Below are 21,055 nucleotides of genomic sequence, written 5' to 3' on the forward strand. Positions count from 1 at the left end.
ACAAAAATTTTTTGTTTTTCCATAACCACTTGAAAATGTAAAAACCAATCTTAGCTCATGGGCCTTACAAAAACAGATGGATTTGGACCATAGGCTATAGTTTGTCGATCTCTAAGCTAGATGATGACTAAAGAACAAGTCTGCTACAACACTGGTTAAATACAGAGTGGTTACAAGAAAATTTTTAGCTTTTAGATATATATATGGCTTTGCAGCTTATAGGTAAAAAATAGAGAATTCAGTTTTACCAAGTTCTTAGATACATAAATTATTTGATTTTGCTATGCTGGTCACTAAAGGGTCTTTACTTATACAAAAGGATGAACAAGTATACACCAGTGGAATATTTCTGCACAGATTTTTGCCATTCTATAACTGAGAGGTAACAGTTGCTAATTCTCTGTTTGGAAAGAAAAATTTAAAACATTGCTATCTTTCACTTTCATAGTGTATGGTTAGATATAAACTTCTTAAGACATGATGGCAAATAAATCATCTTATGAGAAATTAGTGAATAGGACAACTGCTACATTAGAATAATTTCAGTTTTTACCCCCCAAACCATATACTGTAGATTATTAATCATCTAAATGAATAGTAACTAATCATATACATACGGGATGTTGGAAAGATGCAGAGTAGCCGATGGTGGGAAAATATTCTGGAAGTTTTTAGAGCCAGGCTTTTTAAAGCGATGCAAAGGACTATTGCTAAAATCCTTAGTCAGACCTTGGTCTTCTTGTCCCTCTCGAGGAAGCTGAACTGCTTGATGTTTGGACAGTGTAGCACGAAGCACTTTCCCATAAAGTCTCTGACCACTCAGATGGTTCATTGCTGGTACATAAGAAGAAAATAAGGAAAGTCTGGGTACTAAGATAGAGTCTCTGTAAAACTGTCTATCATAATTCTTTTTACTTGTCATTTAAAAAATTATACTGTCAGTTTGAGGGCTTAAATGGTTTTAAATTTAAAAACTCTTATATACGAAAATGTATTAAATGACTCTTTTTCTGTAATGAAAGAAAAGCAATACAACAAAAAGTAACTATTTTCCTAGCAGAGTTCTAGAAGTTCCAGAATGCCTGAAACATACCACATGTTCAGGAAATGATTATTGAATAAATTAGTTTAATCTCAAGTAAATTTTTTTTTAAACATCTTTACTGGAGTATAACTGCTTTACAACGGTGTGTTAGTTTCTGCTGTATAACAAAGTGAATCAGCTATACATACACATATATCCCCATGTCTCCTCCCTCTTGCGTCTCGCTCCCACCCTCCCTATCCCACCCCTCTAGGTGGTCACAAAGCACCAAGCTGATCTCCCTGTGCTATGTGGCTGCTTCCCACTAGCTATCTATTTTTAATCCCAAGTAAAGCTTTTTTTAATAAAAAATCTGAGTAGTAATATTTCAACAGCCACTATAATAATAAACGGTGAGATTGTAGAATGACACTTTCTTGCACCATCATTATGAAGTATTCCCAAACTGTTATGCCATGCAACAGTTCTAGAAAACTTAATTTGAAAGGAAAATAAATAAACAAGCAAACAAATAAAATGAAAGAAAACAAGTCATGTTTATTAGTTTAAAGCTAATGGAAAAACCCTAGAGTCAAAGCTCTAAACATCAACAATATATTCAAATAGATAAATGAACTTCAAAGAATAATAAATATTTTAAAATCTTAAAATATAAGCAGATCCAAATAATAATGGAGATATTAACATAAGGAGGTACTCTTCCTACTAGCCATAAGTTTATTTTATAGGAAAATTCACATACAAAAGGGGCAGGTTATCATTATTATTATTAATCATTAGTACCTAGCTGAGCTTGACTTGCATCTGCCATCTGAACCAATGCATTTTCTTTCTTATTAAACATTATCTTCACTCGATGTACATCACCATACACTCCTAATTAAAAAGACAAAACAATTTTTTAATGCAGATTGTATAATGTTCAATTAATGCAACAATGAAACACTTCCATTCAAATCGCCTATCTTTTTTTTTTTTTTTTTTTTTGGCCGTGCCCACACAGCTTGTGGGATTCTCAGTTCCCAGACCAGGGACTGAACTCGGGACCTGGCAGTGAAAGCACTGAGTCCTAACCACTGGACCGCCAGAGGATTCCCTCGCATATCTTTATGAGGTATCTTTTTCATTTATGACAACCATTAAGATCAAGTACTAAAATAAAGTGAATTTAGAATCAGTTCTTGGGATACTGGACCAAAATGAAAAAGGTTTTTGAAAATAATGAAGCATATTAAATCATACTTCTCACTAAATGTTAATAGATTTTTATTTTTAAAAGTGTTATAAAAAAATCTTTAAAATATCAAATATCACTTTATTGCTCTTATATTTGTTTGTACATATTATACTAAAGAGTATAGTAAAAGATGGATGAAATTTATGAATAATTAATCATATATAGATTAGGAGTACATGCTAAATATTTTTTTTAACTGAGAGAGGCACACTATTGGAAAGTTAGGGGGTTATTTTTATAATCAACATCTCATTATGCCTCTCTCCTGTTTAAAACTAGTCAATGGATTCCCATTGTCTTAAGTTAAAAACGAAGCTCTTTAATATAGCTTACAAAGCTCTTAATGACCTTGCCCCTATCCATCTGCCCAGCTTCAACATGTCTCTCCCTTACACTCTCCATTGAGCTTCATTTCTATGTTCCACGAGTTCTGTCTCTCACTGCTACTATCTGTGAAAGGACATTTGCCCTCCCTTTCTGCCTGGCTAATGTGTCCTCACTTTTCACAAGTCAGCTTAACTATCATTTCTACTGGTACCTCATCTTTGATTCCCTCAGCTAGGTTAGGTCTCCCAGCTGTATGTTCCTATTACAATCTCTATTTCCCTTTTTATAAAACTTTGTTGTAACTGTAATCACTTACTAAGTCTTCCTTGCTATTCTATCCTCAGTGTCAAACACACTAGTAGGCACACAGCAGTAATAAATATTACTGAATGATGCAATATGCTCAATTCACATCATAGATAATATAAAAAACAACAACAAAAATTACTTACCAAATAGGATAAAAAGTCCATGTGGTGTAATAAGCTGTTTGAAAAGGATAACACAAAATATCAGTGTCTAAGTAAAAATTTTAAGTAAGTTTACTTGTTCAAAGCACTGACTTTTTTACATGCTGCTTCTATATATACTAGTGATGAATTTTAATAAAAATTCTTAAAATAAACATTTTCATTGAATTTAACTCTAGGTCAGAAGCTACAATACCTCCTCCTGAAAGACTTTTTACATATAATACTTTTCAACTCACATCAGGATTAAGATTGGTGACAAGTAGAACAGAATTTCCCGGTATACCACCAGCCCCAGGAATGGCCATCCTTCCAGTGACAGCAGAGGAGGTGATTGCGAGAGGACCAAGAGCTCCGGGACCTAGTCCAGCTGGGACTGACAGACCTTTTCAAAACATCAAAAGCATTTCATATTCTAGTTATCTGGAGAATTACAACACTTAATACAACTTAAGTAAATAAATGAAGACAAAAGCAAAAATAGAGAAGAAAATGTTTCCAAGCTACCATAAGGATAACAAAGGTCAGTTTTCTGCTCTCCAGAGTCTGTCTGGAAGTAGAGCTCTTTATTCGTTGATACTATCATACTTAGTACTTTATTATTTATACAGTGCTTTGCATAGCAACCAAATTCACTGGTTTTAAAAGCCATTAGGTTTTTCAAAGGGTCTATAACTACAAGTACTCCTTCTATTTCTTGAAACAAATATATTCCAGCACATTTCTCTAAAGTATATGTTATTTTCATATTGACTTCTACCATAAAACCAGATACATATTTTTGTAAAAAGTCCTTCAGCAGAAGTCACATATATGCATGCTAGGTAGTAATGCATGTTTTAAAACTGGAGTGTGGTAATGGCTGCACAACTCTGTAAATTCATTAAAAATCACTGAGTTGTACATCTAAAACAGGTGAATTGTATACATACATTCTGCATGGGGAAAAAACATTTTGTAACCTTGTAAAACGTTATTACCATCAAGAGCAAATTTATAGAATTCAAGATTCTTTTCCAGCAAGAATTTTCAGAGCTCACTACTCCCCCAGATATTTCAGAACTACTGAAAGTTCTACAATACTGGAATATTGACACTATATACTATACCTAAAACACTACACTTCCTCAGAAGGTCCCACTATTTGTATTCTCAGCTTAAAAATTATCTAAGATAAAATCTCTAGTTGATATAAAATAAACCAGTTCTTTAATTTATTGATTCTTTAAGCTCCAAATTCCTTATAATAGACAGAGTCTGACTAGTTTATCACAAATCATGTAATTACATTGCTATATAGTTTACAATCATACTATTCTGCTTGACAATCTAAGGGAAGTTATTACTACCATCATCTTGCTGAATTTTAAAACTGTGCAGATCACCTTCTTAGGGTGGATGCTTTTCCATGAAATCTATACTCAATAGTCTTTTGCATGACCTCTTCCCATGCTCCTGCAACTTTTGAATAACTTCCTTAAGTCTATTATATACCGCCAACACTACACCTTAGCTACACTGTAGGGTATATATATGTGTGTATGTGTATATGTACATCCTCCTGCTACACCTTAAAAGTCTTATCAACTCAGGAGCCCTCTTTACACATTTTTTCTCTTTCTTAACATCTACTACAGTGTTTTATACATACAGTGTGTAGAAAGAAATAACTAAAATGAGGGAAACCATGTATCACTACCTCCAAATGTATAAAAATTAAACGTTTGGGAGCTTCAAACACATAAAAACAATGTATAATGCCTTCATTTTAATGGGATAGGTAGAATTACTCACTTAATTAAAACATATGTTAAGATGTCTTAAAACCACCAAAAACCTAAAACTTAAATGAACCTCAACCTTTTAAATCACTTTTCTTTTTAGTGAACTTTATCCTCTCCAGTGAAGAGAGTAGTTAAAATTCCCAGAATTAGAAAGGTAGGATACAAAGATTATTGCCAGAAAGCAACTATGTTGCAATTTAAAAGTTATATTCATAAATCAGCTGGAAGCTGTAAAAAGGCACTGTGTAGACTAGGCTTAACACTAAGCCACTCTTCTTTCTAATCACCAACCTCAAGTGTATTCTTTAAGCACCAGCAATAAAACCATAAAGTATTTTTTTCTTCTCCTTAAGTTATGATCAAATTCATTTTGTTTACTATTTGGAAAAGAGTCAGAGAGTCATTATCAAAGTATTAACCGATTGTTATCTCTTAATTATTTCTATTACTTAAAGAAAAAAAAATATTTTTTTCTGAAATAAAAACAGCATGCATAATAACCTCTACGGTAATCTTCTAAACCCATTAATCAAAAAGACAAAAAAAGAGGATTTACAAATAAGTTTAACAGTAAATGTTTATTAATTCAAATGTTTGCTGACTGCATACTATGTATTAAATGCCATCAAAGGCATTTAAGGACACAAAGATAAATAACACACAAGTCTATTTAACATGTAATTGATAAGCTTATAAGCAAGCAGTTCATATATTTTGTATAATAACCAAAGAGGCAAATCAGAGATTATTAATATAGTCAACCTATAGTTATCTGTGCCAATGGCAAGTATAAATGATGCAGAATATACAAGGGAATTTTGGAGTTGAGAATGGAACCAGAGAGAATTATTTATAAACACAAGGAAGCTGTGCATCATATATTGTACATGAGCCACTTCCATGATTGAAACACCTAATGCTTTTATTATAAATCCTTCAAATATGGTAATATTTTTCATTTTGATAAGTTCCTGGAAAATACAGACCATCATTAAGAAATCAATTCAAATTCAACTTTAGAGTTAGTCACCTGTAGCTTGAGGAAATCCAATGGCTGGGGCAAATCCAGCAGCCCCTGCATATGGTGAGGAAATTATTCCTGGTGCACCTAACGGGGAAGAGAAGCTAAAATAAATATACTACCTTCTATAAATATGGTTATAGCAATATAAAATGGCTATATGAAGGTGTATTACTGATAAAGAGATTCTGTTACAGAGTAAAGATTTGTTCAACAGGTGATCCTTAATGGTAAGTAAAGAGCCTCTGCCACTTTCAGAGGCTAATCCCTTTCAACTGGGTTCAAGGTTCAAGAGTACAGCTACAATATTATTTAATTTTGAGTTATTAGTTTGCTACTTAGTTTTAGTTTATTTAGTTTTGTTATTTAAGTTGATATTCTTGTCCTTATTTAGAGCATTGTTTCTATGCAAAAATCATCAAATACTTATTAAATTGTACTGTACCTGGGGGGTACTGTGCTGACAAAAAGAAATATGAAATAAAAATCCTTGCCTTTGAGAGGCTTTACAAACTAAAAGTATGAATTACAGGAGATTCACAGGCTGAGGATCTAGGGGTTTAAATACAAATATACTGCAAGTGGTCTAAGAAGAAGGGACTGCAAAGGATCACTGTGATTGTCTGAAGGTCTCTCAGGAGGTAAAACTTGAGCTGGACATTCAGTAAGTGAAAAGCAGTGCTTAGTGTGCACTGGATGCTAAACAAAGGCTGGTATTCCCTCTCCTTTTAGAAGCCTGGTGACTGTGAACCATCAATAAAAACAAGAGTTAGTTCCAATGGAGGAGTCAGTACTAGTAGGAAAACAATTTGGTTTGGGACAAGTTAAGGTTGAGGTGACAGTAAGACACTCAAATGGGAATGCCACAAGTGGAAATGAGGGGGCAAACTCAGAATTTCTAACTATTACAAGACACAGATTTGTAAATCATCTATATAGAAATAAATGTGAAAGCCACATGAATGAAAGCTCCGCTAAAAAGGGCACAAGGCAAGAAATGAAGAAAGCTAAAAATAGAACCTGGGAGTATTAGTACACTTAAGTGGTAGAGGAAGGAAGAGGAACATTCTAAGGAAAAGAGAAAAAGAGAACCTTAGAAAGCAAAACAAAACAGTGAATTATAATGAATTATAGTCCCTCAGGATCTAGAGACATAGAGTTTTAGGGGAGGGGGCCTTCCATAAAAGTCAAAGAGAGTGAGAAATGTAAAAGGTAAACAATAGTTTTAGAGCAACAGTGAGAAGCTAGACTGTAAGAGTCCAAGGGAAGGTTTTGATGTTTTTTACCCTAATGATAGGCTGATATGCATATTTATAGGAAGAAGTATGTAGGCTACATTTTCCAGAGCAGTTAAAAGATCATATAAGTTTATTCTCTTCATTAAAGATAATTATTTAACAGAATTTATTAAATATGTAGCTGTGATTAAAATAATTCAAGAAAATATAGTCATTGAGAGACTTCAGGGACAGAGCTAGCAGAGAGAACCAACAATAAATGAAGACACAGAAAATGAGAATAACTGACAGAGTGATGAAATAAGAAGGGAAACATATATTTATTGAAAGCACATTAGGAGGCAAGCATTCTTCTAGTGCTGAGGAAGCAATGAATAAAGCAGACAAGAATCTCTGCCCTTGCTAAACTTACATTCAAGTAGGCTCAAGATCATACATAAAATGAAAACAGAAACAGACTCACAGACTTAAGAGAATGAACTTATGGTTACCAGTGGGGAAGGGTGGGGGGGAGAGATAATTAGTGAATTTGGGATTGACATGTACACATTGCTATATTTAAAATGGATAACCAACATGGACCTATTGTATAGCACAGGGAACTCTGCTCAGTATTATGTAACAATCTAAATGGGAAAAGAGGGACTTCCCTAGTGGCACAGTGGTTAAGAATCCGCCTGCCAATGCAGGGGTCACAGGTTTGAGCCCTGGCCCAGGAAGATGCCACATGCTGCTGAGCAACTAAGCCCGAGCACCACAACTACTGAAACCTGCGCGCCTAGAGGCTGTGCTCCGCAACAAGAGAAGCCACAGCAATGAGAAGCCCATGCACGGCAGCAAAGAGTAGCCCTGCTCTCCGCAACTAGAGGAAGCCCGTACTCGGCAACAAAGACCCAACGCAGCTAAAAATAAATAAATAAATAAAAAAATGGGAAAAGAATTTGAAAAAGAATAGATACATGTATATGTATAACTGAATCACTTTGCTGTACACTGGAAACTAACAAAACATTGTTAATCAACTATACTCCAATATAAAGTAAAAAGTTAAAAAAGAAGATGATAGGTAAAATGATTCTTTCATAACAGAAATAACTACATTTAAGGCATAAAGGAAGACTTATCAAAGAGGCTTCAGTACAGGTATGGGTTATTGCGAAAGTTTACACTAGAAAATTAAACATAGGAAGAGATATGGTAGGGATTCCCTGGTGGTGCAGTGGTTAAGAATCCACCTGCCAATGCAGGGGACACGGGTTCGAGCCCTGGTCCAGGAAGATCTCACATGCTGCGGAGCAACTAAGCCCATGCGCCACGACTACTGAGCCTGCGCTCTAGAGCCTCCAAGCCACAACTACTGAAGCCCAAGCACCCAGAGCTCGTGCTCCACAACAAGAGAAGCCACCGCAATGAGAAGCCCATGGACTGCAACGAAGAGTAGCCTCTGCTCACCGCAACTAGAGAAAGTCCGCGCGCAGCAACGAAGACCCAGCGCAGCCATAAATAAATAAATAAAATTAAAAAAAATATATATATATATAAAAAAAAGAGATACTGTAGATTGTATTACTGTTGCCAAGTATTCACTTGACCCTTCCATGTAACGCTGGTCAGTCATGTGACTTGCAGTGTCTCCTGTGGGAGGAGCATACATTTCTATGCAACACCCACTGCACTCAATCATGTGATAGGAACACACGGACAGACAGGACATAAACTGCCTCTATGCAGAAGCTTTAAGAGGCGTTATGGGTTTACACCAGCTCTCTTATTTTTTTACTCTCTGCCACAAGAATGCCGTGTCTCAAATGTAGTGACACCTTCAGCCTGGGCCCTCCATCAAAAGGACATGTGAAGGATGTTTGCAAAAGCTGATTCGTAGCTGTTTAAGTGTCAGTCATGTGACAGGAATAAATGTTAATTGCTGTAAACCACTGAGATTTGTGGGAAGGGCAAGGGACGTACTTTTAAAACAAAACAGGGGCTTCCCTGGTGGCGCAGTGGTTGAGAGTCCGCCTGCCGATGCAGGGGACACGGGTTCGTGCCCGGGTCTGGGAGGATCCCGCGTGCCGCGGAGCGGCTGGACCCGTGAGCCATGGCCGCTGAGCCTGCGCGTCCGGAGCCTGTGCTCCGCAACGGGAGAGGCCACAGCGGTGAGGCCCGCGTACCGCAAAAAAAACAAAACAAAACAAAACAAAAAAACAAAGAGAGTAATACAAATGGCTATGGGGTGGGGGGTATGAGGCAGAAGACTTGTAGTAGGTTTTAGAGAAATGAGGAAAATTCTTGAGATAACACTCACTGAACATTAAATAGCAATAAATGAAAGAATTGGCAAACAATTACCAGGGTCAAATTTTAAATAATTGTTTCCAAGTAAAATATGATTAACAAGAACGTTTGTTAATACTCGACAAAAGAATCATTTGTAAAGTTTCTGTAAATCTACATTCCCCAAATAAGCAGAAACAGAAACATTTTAGCAAAGTAACCAGTTAGGCAATGGTTTACACAAACTTTTAAGAAAAAGGTTTAAGATTTGCATAACTAAAAATACATATTTTACATTTGGAAAAGGTACTACCACAACAGCAATTAAGGTAATACAAATGAAGAGATAACATTTTTACCTATGAAATCAGTTTATCAGTGTTATTTATAATAGCAAAGCCCTAAAGAAACAAGCTTAATGTCTAAATTGGAGAATTATTATATAAATTATGATGAGTCACTAGACAAAATACAGAGCCATTTAAAATATTACAAAGAGTATGTACTATGTAAAAAAAGCACAATTATTTTGTTTTTCAAAAATGCTGGTACAGTAGCAGACTAAACTTTTGGAGTAACTCAAAAAGAAAAAAAGAAAGTAGAAAAAGAAATATCTAATTGCAGAAAAATAACTGCAAAGATTTCAGACATTGGAATTATCAGATTTGATTTGATTTGATTTTAAATAGTATGTTTGAAGAAATAAAAGCCATGCTGAAAAATATCTATAGGGAAATACTTAAAAAAAAAACCAAGTATCAATAAAATTTCTAGAAATAAAAAGCACAATTATTGAAATCTAAAATTATCAGACAAATTTAACAAGAGATTAGACAAAGGTGAAGAGACCATTAGTAAAATGAAAGTCCCTAAGGAATTATTTAGGATGCAGCTCAGAGAGATAAAGAAACAGAAAATATGAAAGAAAGTTTGAGATAATCAGAATAAGAGACTATAACAGGTCTAATCAAAATTCCAGAAAGTAAGAAAAGAAAGTGTGAAGGAGAAATATATGAGAAGATCATTTCTAGAACGAGTAAAAGACAACAATCCACCAAATCAAGAAGTTTTTGAGCTCCAGGTAGAAAAAAATAAATCCTTAAACAGACACATCATACTGAAACTATAGACATCAAAGATGAAAAAAAAAAAATCTAAAGAATAGCCAGAGAGAAAACAGCAGTAATTAGGTTGACAGCTGACCTTCCAAGAGCAACAATGAAAACCAGACTATTGTGTACTGATTTCTCTAATACACTGGAAAAAAACAACAACAACAAAAAAAACCTGTCAACCTAGAACTCTATATATCTTTTAAAACTGACAACAAAATAAAGACATTTCTGGGGAAATGAACACTTCAAACATGTTAACACAGACCTTCTCCTTAAGTGAATAATAAAGGATATCCTTCCGGCAGAAGGTAAGCAATCCCAGATGGCATATCTGAGTTGCAAGAAGAAATGAAAGGCCTTAAGAGAGTTATATATGGCTTAATCTAAATGAATATTGATTGTATAAAATAATACTAACGAATTGAAATGTTAAAATCTAAAAAGTTTTAAACATAATAATATCTTGAGTTAGGAGGAGGTAAGAGAAGGTAAAAGGAGTTGAAGTGTCCTAAAGTTCTTGTATTATATAAGAAAAGATTACAGGTATCGATTAACTCTATATTTTGGTAAAATAAGTATGAAAGTTAAAAATCCTAGATGAAAATACAAAACAGTGTTAAACTTCGAAAACAGTAGTGGGAAAAACCAAAGAATAAATAAACATTAATTCAACAAATATTTTTTGTGTCAGGCACAAATATCAGCAAACTAAGTAGAGAAGAATAAAAACTACCTTGGTGAAGCTTATTTCGACTGATGAAAACAGAATAAAACAATAAACACAGTAAATAAGTTAACTGCATACATAAGAAGGTGATAAATACTACTAAAAATATAGAACAGGAAGAATCAGGAGTACTGAGGGAAGGTTGGTCAGGGTAGGTCATAGAAGGCAGCAGGAGCAAAATCTGAGGCTATCTGGGAGAAAAGCCCTCCAGGAAGAGGGAATAACTAGTGGAACAATCTGGAGGTGGGAACATACCTAACATGTTTTAGAGGGATGCCAGTTTGGTGGGCAAAAGGAGCAAGGGGAGAACATCAAAGGAGATATGTCGAAAGAGTAAAATTGGAGTGGATGGTATAGGGCTTGCAATCCAATGTAAGGATGTGGGCATTTAACACTGAAAAAAAAGGGAGCCTTTGGAGGGTTGTCAGCATTAGACTGAAATGATATGACTTATTTCTCTTTTCTAATTTACATACAATAAAATGTACAAGTACAAAAGGCAACTAACTGATCTTTCTGTCACTAAAGATTAGTTTGCATTTTATAGAATTATATATAAACAGAATCATATACCAGGTGTTCTTTTTTATATGGTTTCTTTCATTCATAATAATGTTTGTTTTTTGTTTTTTGTTTTTGCGGTACGCGGGCCTCTCACTGCTGTGGCCTCTCCTGTTGCGGAGCACAGGCTCCGGACGCGCAGGCTCAGTGGCCATGGCTCACGGGCCTAGCCGCTCTGCGGCATGTGAGATCTTCCCGGACTGGGGCACGAACCTGTGTCCCCTGCATTGGCAGGCAGATTCTCAACCACTGGGCCACCAGGGAAGCCCCATAATAACGTTTTGTCTGGCTTCTTTCATTCAACATAATCCTGTTGTCCTTAACGATTTACTCCTTTTTATTGCTGAATAGTATTTCATAACATCAATAAACTACATTTTGTTTATCCATTCACCTGTAATAGAATATTTCCAGATTTTGGTCATTACAAATAGAATTGCTATGAACGTTTGCATACAGGTATTTGTGTGGACACTAACTTTTTCACTTCTCTTGGGTAAATGACTAGGTTATATTGTAGGTGCACATTTAACTTAAGTAACTGGCAAACTCTTTACCAAAGAGTTTCCTAAATTTTACATTGCCATCAACACAGTATGCTAGTAAAAGATGCTCCACATCCTTGGTACAGGAAACTTTAACTCTAGCTATTCTAATGGGTATGTAATAATATCTTACAGTAATTTAATTTCCATTTCCCTGATGACTAGAGATGTTGAGCACCTTTTCATGTGTTTACTGCCATTCATATACAATCTTTGTAAAATATCTTGTCAAATCTTTTGGCCATTTTTTAATAGTTTGTTTTCTTATTACTGAGCTATAAGAGTTCTTTGTATAACTTGATATAACGAATTTGTCTTATATATATGTGTTGCAAATATTTTCTTCAAGTCTATAGCTTACCTTTTGGTTTTCTTGATGGTACCTTTCAATCAGTGAAACTTGTAAATGTTGATGTACATACAATATATAAATTATTTCCTTTTATGGTTTGTGCTTTTTGCATTTTACCTAAGAAACTTTTGCATATCCCAAGGTTACAAAGATTTTCTAAGTTTTTTTTTAAATATAAGATTTATTTATTTGTTTTGTTTTGGCCATGCCACACAGCATGGCATATGGGATCTTAGTTCCCTAAACAGGGATCGAACCCATGCCCCCTGCAGTGGAAGCTGGGAGTCTTAACCAGTGGACCACCAGGGAAGTCCCCTCTTCTATGTTTTATTCCAGGAGTTTTATAGGTTTAAGTTTTACATATAGGCCTAAGATGCATTTCAAGTCAATGTGTCAGTATGGTGTGAGATACGGATCAATGTTTATTTTCTTTCCAATATGGATATCCACCTGTCCAAAAACTACTTGTTGAAAGATTTTCCTTTCCCTTCTGAATTTTTACACTGGCAATTTTGCTCAAAATCAACTCACTACATACATGTGGGTTGATTTCTAGACTCTATATGCTGCTCCATTAATTTATCTAACCTTTCAACACTATCAAACTGGTTTGACTACTGCAGCTTTATATTAAGCCTTGCATTTATTTCCTTTCACTATTTTAGATACTTTTCCATTTCTATGCAAATTTTACAAGTTCAGTGCATCTTATTAAAGTAAGAGGAAAAATTAATTAGAGTAGTTAGAGAAAGAAATAAGAGTTTATCCAAGTTGCTGAATATGAAATCAAGAAACAACAACACTGCATTTGTATATTAGCAACAGTTTAAAAACCAAATAACAGTGATGGCTAAAACTTACAGGGCACCATTCTAAGCTCTTTACGTATATTAGCACATTTAATATTCATCACAACTCTTACCTGTTAAGTACTATTATTATGTTAATTTCACATATAAAAAGACAAAAGTACAGAGCAGTTAAGCAATTTGCCCAAAGTTACATGGATCATAAAGATTGGTCTAGAATTAGAATCTAAAAAGTATGGCTCTTAGGAATAATTCTAACAAAACATATGCAAACCTTTATGGGGAAAAGTCACCAAACTTTACTCAAAGACACTAAAGAATATACAAATGAATGGAGATATGTACAATATTCAAAGACTGGAAGACTACTGTAAAGCTGTCAATTATCTTCTAAGTGATTTATAAAGTCAATATAATCCAATCAAAACCCTAATAGTGCTTTTTTTCCCCTTTGAGGACTTGAAAAGCTGATCCTAAAATTCCTAAGTGTAAATGGTCAAGAATTGCCAAGATACTCTTGAAGAATAAGTAGACTTAACTCTATCAGATATTGAGACTTGTGGTAATGACAAAAAGAAAGACAAATAAATAGACCAATGGAACAATGCTCAGAAAACTACTCATGCATATATTAACCTCAAGTTAATGGTATGTGTTAATTCTGAACTTTTTGTGTATTATAGGATCGAGCAAATAAGTAAATATGTTGAGGCTAATGGAAACTAGATTTCTCATTCTTGAAGAAGGGAATCACCAATATGAAAAAAAGGGTGCTGGATTGGAATTGGAGTTAACAGTTAAAACTTGCGGTTTTTTAAAACACAAACACACACATGCACACACACAGAGAAATATACTTATGAAGTACACATATACATATATCCTAGTCATGTCCATTTAAAGTTCCTAGAAGCAGTGACACCCTATTAGCAATAAGCACATATATACCTTGATACTGATTTGCAAATACTATTTCCTACTAAAAGGAACCAGGGCTCATTGGAGTAATGGCTGACTGCAGTGTTAAGGCAGGGAAAGTAAAGAAGATCTGAAATATCTTCTGCCAGAAAGTAAGGAAGTGTTCAAACAATGATGAAGATATGTCAAAAGGCCACTGAAGCTAGTATGAAAGGGCTCCCACTGGCCAAATCTGGGAGAGTTTGAACATAAAATGAAAAATGATACTATGAAATTATTACCCATAGAATAAAATAAGAACCTACAAGTTCATATTAACATGAAAAAATACAATGAATAGTAAATAAGCCACAGAGAGCTAATGCACTGTATAATGAATACAGACAACAATATTATACTAAAACTGTGTAATGTGATAAATATCACTACATCTGAATCATACTACAATATATAAATACATCAAAGTAGCACATTATAAACCTTAAATTCACACGAATTTATGTAATAAAAATGAATGAATGAATGAATGGAGTGTTGGTAAGAAAAAAGTTCTTTATAATAAAATCCCAGCTAACAAATGAGAAGGAATGACAGAATTAGCAAATCACCAATACAGCAACAACTACCAAAGTAACAACTAATTAAAGCAATGGATGTTAAAACTAAAGGGTGAAAAGTCATAAGAAACAGGCTATTTTTATAGTCTCAACGTATCCTCCTTATAAGGATATGTTGCTAATTACAAAGAGAAAAACAGTAACTTCACAGGGAAGAAACTTGGCAGAAACCACCTTAAGTGATCAAGGTTAATATCACCAGGAATAGGATAAACTGGCATTATGTGTCTCCTGATATAATGAAATGAGAAAGACACAACATTATTTCAGCCAAAAAACCAGACATGCATGTTGGGAGAAATTCTATTATATACCCAACCCTGAACTCTTCTAAAATTTTAAAGGTCATAAAAGACAAAGAATGAGGAAATGTTACAAATTAAAGGACTCCCAAGAGACATGACAAATAAATTAACCTGATACTGAGAAAAATTTTCATATGAAGAACATTATTTTCACAACTGGCAAAAATTTTAAAAGGTCTATGGATTAGATAATAGTATTGAGTGAATGTTAATTTCCTGATTTTGATAACGGTATTTAGGTAAGAATGTCCTTGTTCCTAGAAAATATACAGTGAGTATTTAAAAGGGACACCATGCTTGCAACTTATTCTCCAATGACTCAGAGGAAAAAAAAAAACAACAGCACCACACACACACATATAAACAGAGAGATGATAAAGTAAATGTGGCATGATGTTAATAACTGGGGAATCTGAAGGATATAAGGGAATGCTTTGAACTATTCTTGCAACTTAAAGTATTTCAATAAAGTTACTAAAATACTATAAACTTTAAAATATAAGTATTTATCTTTATAATGTCAAAGTAATACAGGATTTCTTAAACATGACACAAAAACACAAATATAAAGGAAATGGCAAATAAATTTGACTACATAAAAATACCATGGAGAGAATGAACCAATAAGCCAAAACTGAGAGAAATTATTTGCAACACATAATACCAACAAAGGACTAGTGTCTAGGATATATAAAGAATTCCCACAAATAAACAAAAAAAGACAAGAAACCAAACACAAAAACAGGCAAAAGAATTAACAGAAAATTCATAAAGGAGAATGGCCAATAAATAAAGTAAGTTCAACTTCATTGGTAATCAAGAAAATTTCACAGCAGCACTGTTCATAATAGCCTCAAACTAAAACAACCCAAATGTCTATCAACAGTAGGATAGATAAACAAACTGTAGTGTATTCATACAATGGGAATCTATACACTTGACAGTATTGACAATGAATAAGTGATAGCCACATATGTGAACATGGATGAATCACAAAAGAAAACAAACAGTATGATTCCATTTAGATAAAGTTCTAAATATAGGAGAAAAGAATTTTTTAAATTAGCACTCAGGGCTGCATAATGAGTAGTAAAAAAAACCCAAACCAAACCACAGGGGAAAAGCAGAAAAGCAAAAGCATGACTATCATCAAAAATTTGAGACTACAGTTATCTTGGAGCAGGGAGAGTGGGAACACAATAAATGAGAGGGGTACAAATAGTGCTTCTTCAGTATGTGTAAAAATTTTATTTCTTAATCTGGGTAGTAATCACATGGGTATTTAAAACTGTATTCACATGTTTTACAAGCTTTTCTATAGGTATAATATATTTCTCTAAAAAGAGGGACAGAATGCTCACAACTTAGCCCTAAGACCTTTAAATGGTAATCTTTAAAAGAAAGAAAAGAACAGCCAGTGAGGTAAGGAAAAAGTCATGGAAGTGTGGTGTTTCTGAAGCCAGGAGAAAAAAAAGAGGGAATAGTGAACTGTTCAAATATTTGTGAGAGGCAGAGTAAACTTTCACACAACACATAAAAAAGTACTGTTCTCTGTTTGATGAATTATTTATCTTAGAATGTAGACACTACTCTGCAACGACAAAGGATTTATTAATACAATAAAAAAAGGATGGTAACATTCTGATTATTTTATATTCAGAAACCAAAATTTTTAATTGTATTTTAAAAATGTCCTCCTTCCACAATGCAGAACATTAATTATACCAACAGTATGTATTCAATTACTGAAATATGTGCAGTTCTGCATTTGATAGCCAAGTTTTGGCAAACTTGAGTGATAGCCCCAATTTCTATCATTTGTTATTAAAATGGTAATTACAAAGACCTTTGGCTCTCCCAAATTGTACATATTAGTAGGGGCTGATAACAAATACAGTCGTCCCTCAGTATCCACAAGGGATTGGTTCCAGCACACTCCCCAACCCACCACCCTGTAGACACCAAAATCCAAGGATGCTCAAGTCCCTTATATAAAATTGTATGGTATTTGCATATAATCTCTGCACATACTCCTGCATACTGTGAATCATCTCTAGATTGCTTATAATAACTACTGTGTTGTAAATGCTATGTAAATAGGTGTAAATACACTGTAATGCTATGTAAAATAGTTGCTGGTACAAGGTAAATTCAAGTTTTGCTTTTTGGAACATTATGGAATTTTTTTCCCCCAAATATTTTTGATCTGCAGTTGGTTGAATCCACAGATTCCAAACCTGTAGATATGGAAGCACAACTGTATAAAACACAAAAATTTGGTCAGACTAAAACAGAAACTTTAACAATTTAGGAACATGAACTGAACAATCCACTTGGCATTTTCAGTTATAAATAACAAAAGGCTTTTACACTAAATTTACTATCTGTTTTCTAGAAAATTTTGGACAACAATTTGGCTAAGGATTCTTTTTTCCCACCTATAACATGAAGATAAACTAAATATCACTTAAAGTCTCAACTAATATTTTATGGTGTCATCTGGGAAAGAAAAATCTATCACAAAGGGTAATAAAATTAAAATACTTTATCTAAATAATAAACCACACTTCGAGAGCTGCAAAACCAAAAAGTATATTAACCTAATGATATACCCAAGTAGGCTCTCCACTACTTTTCCCTTTACATAAAGGTTTATTTTTAAAGTTTAAATTATTGAGAACTAATTTTAAATAAAAGAAGGAAGCTCTCCAAAGCAACATTTGCATGAGTAATGCAGAAGACTTATTTTATTAGTGCAAAAATGCAACTTCACACAAACTTAGGGTTAAGATGAAAAGTTCTGATGTTTAAAAAACAAAAACAAAAAATTGTAAATCCTCTTCTTTGAATAAAGGAAAAACATACTACTAATTTAGGTCCTTGTTTTAAAGTATCACTACTTAAAAAAGGAAAAGTATTTCTCTCAAGACCACTTACACCAGTATTTTGCTGGTTATATTGGGCTGGCCAAAAGGTTCGCTTGGTTTTTTCTGTAAGATGCCTTTAGTAGCACTTAGTTGTCTTTAACTTCACTTGAAACAGTTTTGTTAGATTGTATTGTGACAGCTATCAGATCAGCGTGCATTAAAAAAAAAAACTTATCAAAATTGGTGAATTTCTGTGTAGCCATTTTAATATTGAAGATGGAAGAAAAAAAGTAACATTTTCAGCATATTATACTTTATTATTTCAAGAAAGGTAAAAAGGCAACTGAAACACACAAAAAGATTTGTGCAGTGTATGGAGAAGGTCCTGTGACTGATCAAACATGTCAAAAGTGGTTTGCAAAGTTTCGTGCTGGAGATTTCTTTCTTTCTTTTTTTTTTTTTTTGCGGTATGTGGGCCTCTCACTGTTGTGGCCTCTCCCGTTGCGGAGCACAGGCTCCGGAGGCGCAGGCTCAGCGGCCATGGCTCACGGGCCCAGCCGCTCCGCGGCATGTGGGATCTTCCCAGACCGGGGCATGAACCCGTGTCCCCTGCATCGGCAGGCCGACTCTCAACCACTGCGCCACCAGGGAAGCCCTGTGCTGGAGATTTCTTGCTGGACGATGCTCCACAGTTGGGTAGACCAGTTGAGTTGATAGCGATCAAATTGAGACATTAATTGAGAACAATCAACGTTATACCATGTGGGAGATAGCTGACATACTCAAAATATCCGAATCAAGCACTGAAAATCATTTGCACCAGCTTGGTTATGTTCATCGCTTTGATGTTAGGGTTCCACATAAGCGAAAAAAACCTTCTTGACCATATTTCCGCATGTGATTCTCTATTTAAACGTAATGAAAACGTTTTGTTTTCAAAACAAATTGTGACAGACGATGAAAAGTGGATATTGTACAATAATGTGAAACAGAAGAGACTGTGGGGCAAGCGAAATGAATCACCACCAACCATACCAAAGGCTAGTCTTCATCCAAAAAAGGGGATGTTGTGTATATGGTGGGATTGGAAGGGAGTCCTCTATTTTAATTAGCTCCTTCCGGAAAACCAAACGATTAATTCCAACAAGTACTGCTCCCAATTAGACCAACTGAAAGCAGCATTCGACAAAAAGCGTCCAGAATTAGTCAACAGAAAATGCGTAATCTTCCATCAGGATAACATAAGACCACATGTTTCTTTGATGACCAGACAAAAACTGTTACAGCTTGGCTGGGAAGTTCTGATTCACCTGCTGTATTCACCAGACATTACACCTTCGGATTTTCATTTATTTCAGTCTTTACAAAATTCTCTTAATGGAAAAAATTTCCATTTCCCGGAAGACTGTAAAAGGCACCTGGAACAGTTCTTTGCTCAAAAAGATAAAAAGTTTTGAGAAGATGGAATTATGAAGTTGCCTGAAAAACGGCAGAAGGTAGTGGAACAAAAGGGTGAATATGTTGTTCAATACAGTTCTTAGTGGGGCTTCCCTGGTGGCGCAGTGGTTGAGAGTCCACCTGCCGATGCAGGGGACATGGGTTCGTGCCCCAGTCTGGGAAGATCCCACATGCCGCGGAGCGGCTGGGCCCGTGAACCATGGCCACTGGGCCTGCGCGTCCAGAGCCTGTGCTCCGCAACGGGAGAGGCCGCAACGGGAGAGGCCGCAACAGGAGAGGCCACAACAGTGAGAGGCCCACGTACCGCAAAAAAAGTTCTTGGTGAAAATGAAAAATGTGTCTTTTATTTGTACTTAGAAACCAAAGGAACTTTTTGGCCAACCTTATAAATCAACTTATTTAAACCAGTGGTAATATATGACTATTAATTTCAAGCAAATGGTTGTATGGTTTATAAAGAACGAGTAATATTAATGTTAGAAAATAAATTCAATTTCAGGTATCTACTTGTTTTTGCCAACTAATAGAATCTACTAATATCAAGATTCAATTAATGAACACGTTTTGGTTCCATGATTCTCGCTTTTCTTTAGAAATCCTGAGAGAATCCAAGAAGAAACCACCTGACATATATGGATTAATAAATGAAACTTTTAACTTCAGAAAGCTTGTTCTGTGACCCAAAATAGAACTACTCACCAAAAGCCATAGGGGGTTCAAGGGATGGCTGGCCATCACCAGTAGGAAGGTCTAAGCGAGTGAAGTCTCTGCTTTTGTCATTATTATATTTCACATTAAGGCTGGTAAGCTTGGAGAAGTCAATACGCAGAGTGCAGCATGCATTATAGATATTCTGGCCATCCAGAGCCTAAAGCATGTAAGAAAGGGACTGATGTTTTGCAAGGTAATAACAATAATAAATCAAGTAGCCTCTACTTTGACAGAGTGGCAATCAGGCATAAAGCAAAGAGGACTAAACTAAAAGCCAAAGACCTGTGTTTACTTTTACCTCTGTCACTGTGTGAGCCTAAGAGAGAAAATGAAAATCTCTATTTCTCAGTTTTTTCATCTGTAAAGTAAGGATAATAATCCCTATCTTGTCTATGATAAGAGCAAATGGAAGAGGAGAAATGTATAAGCTTAGAAAACTATTATACATTATTGTACATTGTACTAATTATTATTATGATTATTTTTAAATGTTTAAAGATATTTAAATTTTACATTTCATTTTAATTCATTTTAGTGTAATTTATATAGGCTAAGATGAAATAAAGCCTTTGTAAATGGTACCTGTCAGAACCACAATATGTGAAATATTATCTACCACTTACTGTTTTTCTTGTAAGTTTATTTTCTTTGAGTAATAAACTTGAGGGAAGTTTTGA

General features: G+C 34.7%; 1 protein-coding gene across 4 annotated transcripts in view; it reads right to left on the bottom strand.

Annotated features, from left to right (window-relative positions):
* Nucleotides 1–21,055, bottom strand: part of PTBP3 (polypyrimidine tract binding protein 3) — a 103,016-nt gene that overhangs the window by 9,701 nt on the left and 72,260 nt on the right. For all 4 annotated transcript variants that reach the window (XM_060101337.1, XM_060101336.1, XM_060101338.1 and 1 more), the window contains 6 exons: nt 20,367–20,535; nt 5,894–5,971; nt 3,319–3,464; nt 3,062–3,095; nt 1,829–1,921; nt 618–834 (listed from right to left, as the gene is read on the bottom strand). In XM_060101337.1, the coding sequence (XP_059957320.1) occupies nt 618–834; nt 1,829–1,921; nt 3,062–3,095; nt 3,319–3,464; nt 5,894–5,971; nt 20,367–20,535 (737 nt within the window). The remainder of the gene's footprint in view (nt 1–617; nt 835–1,828; nt 1,922–3,061; nt 3,096–3,318; nt 3,465–5,893; nt 5,972–20,366; nt 20,536–21,055) is intronic.

This window comes from Mesoplodon densirostris, chromosome 6 (assembly GCF_025265405.1).
Source record: "Mesoplodon densirostris isolate mMesDen1 chromosome 6, mMesDen1 primary haplotype, whole genome shotgun sequence".
NCBI lineage: Eukaryota > Metazoa > Chordata > Mammalia > Artiodactyla > Ziphiidae > Mesoplodon > Mesoplodon densirostris.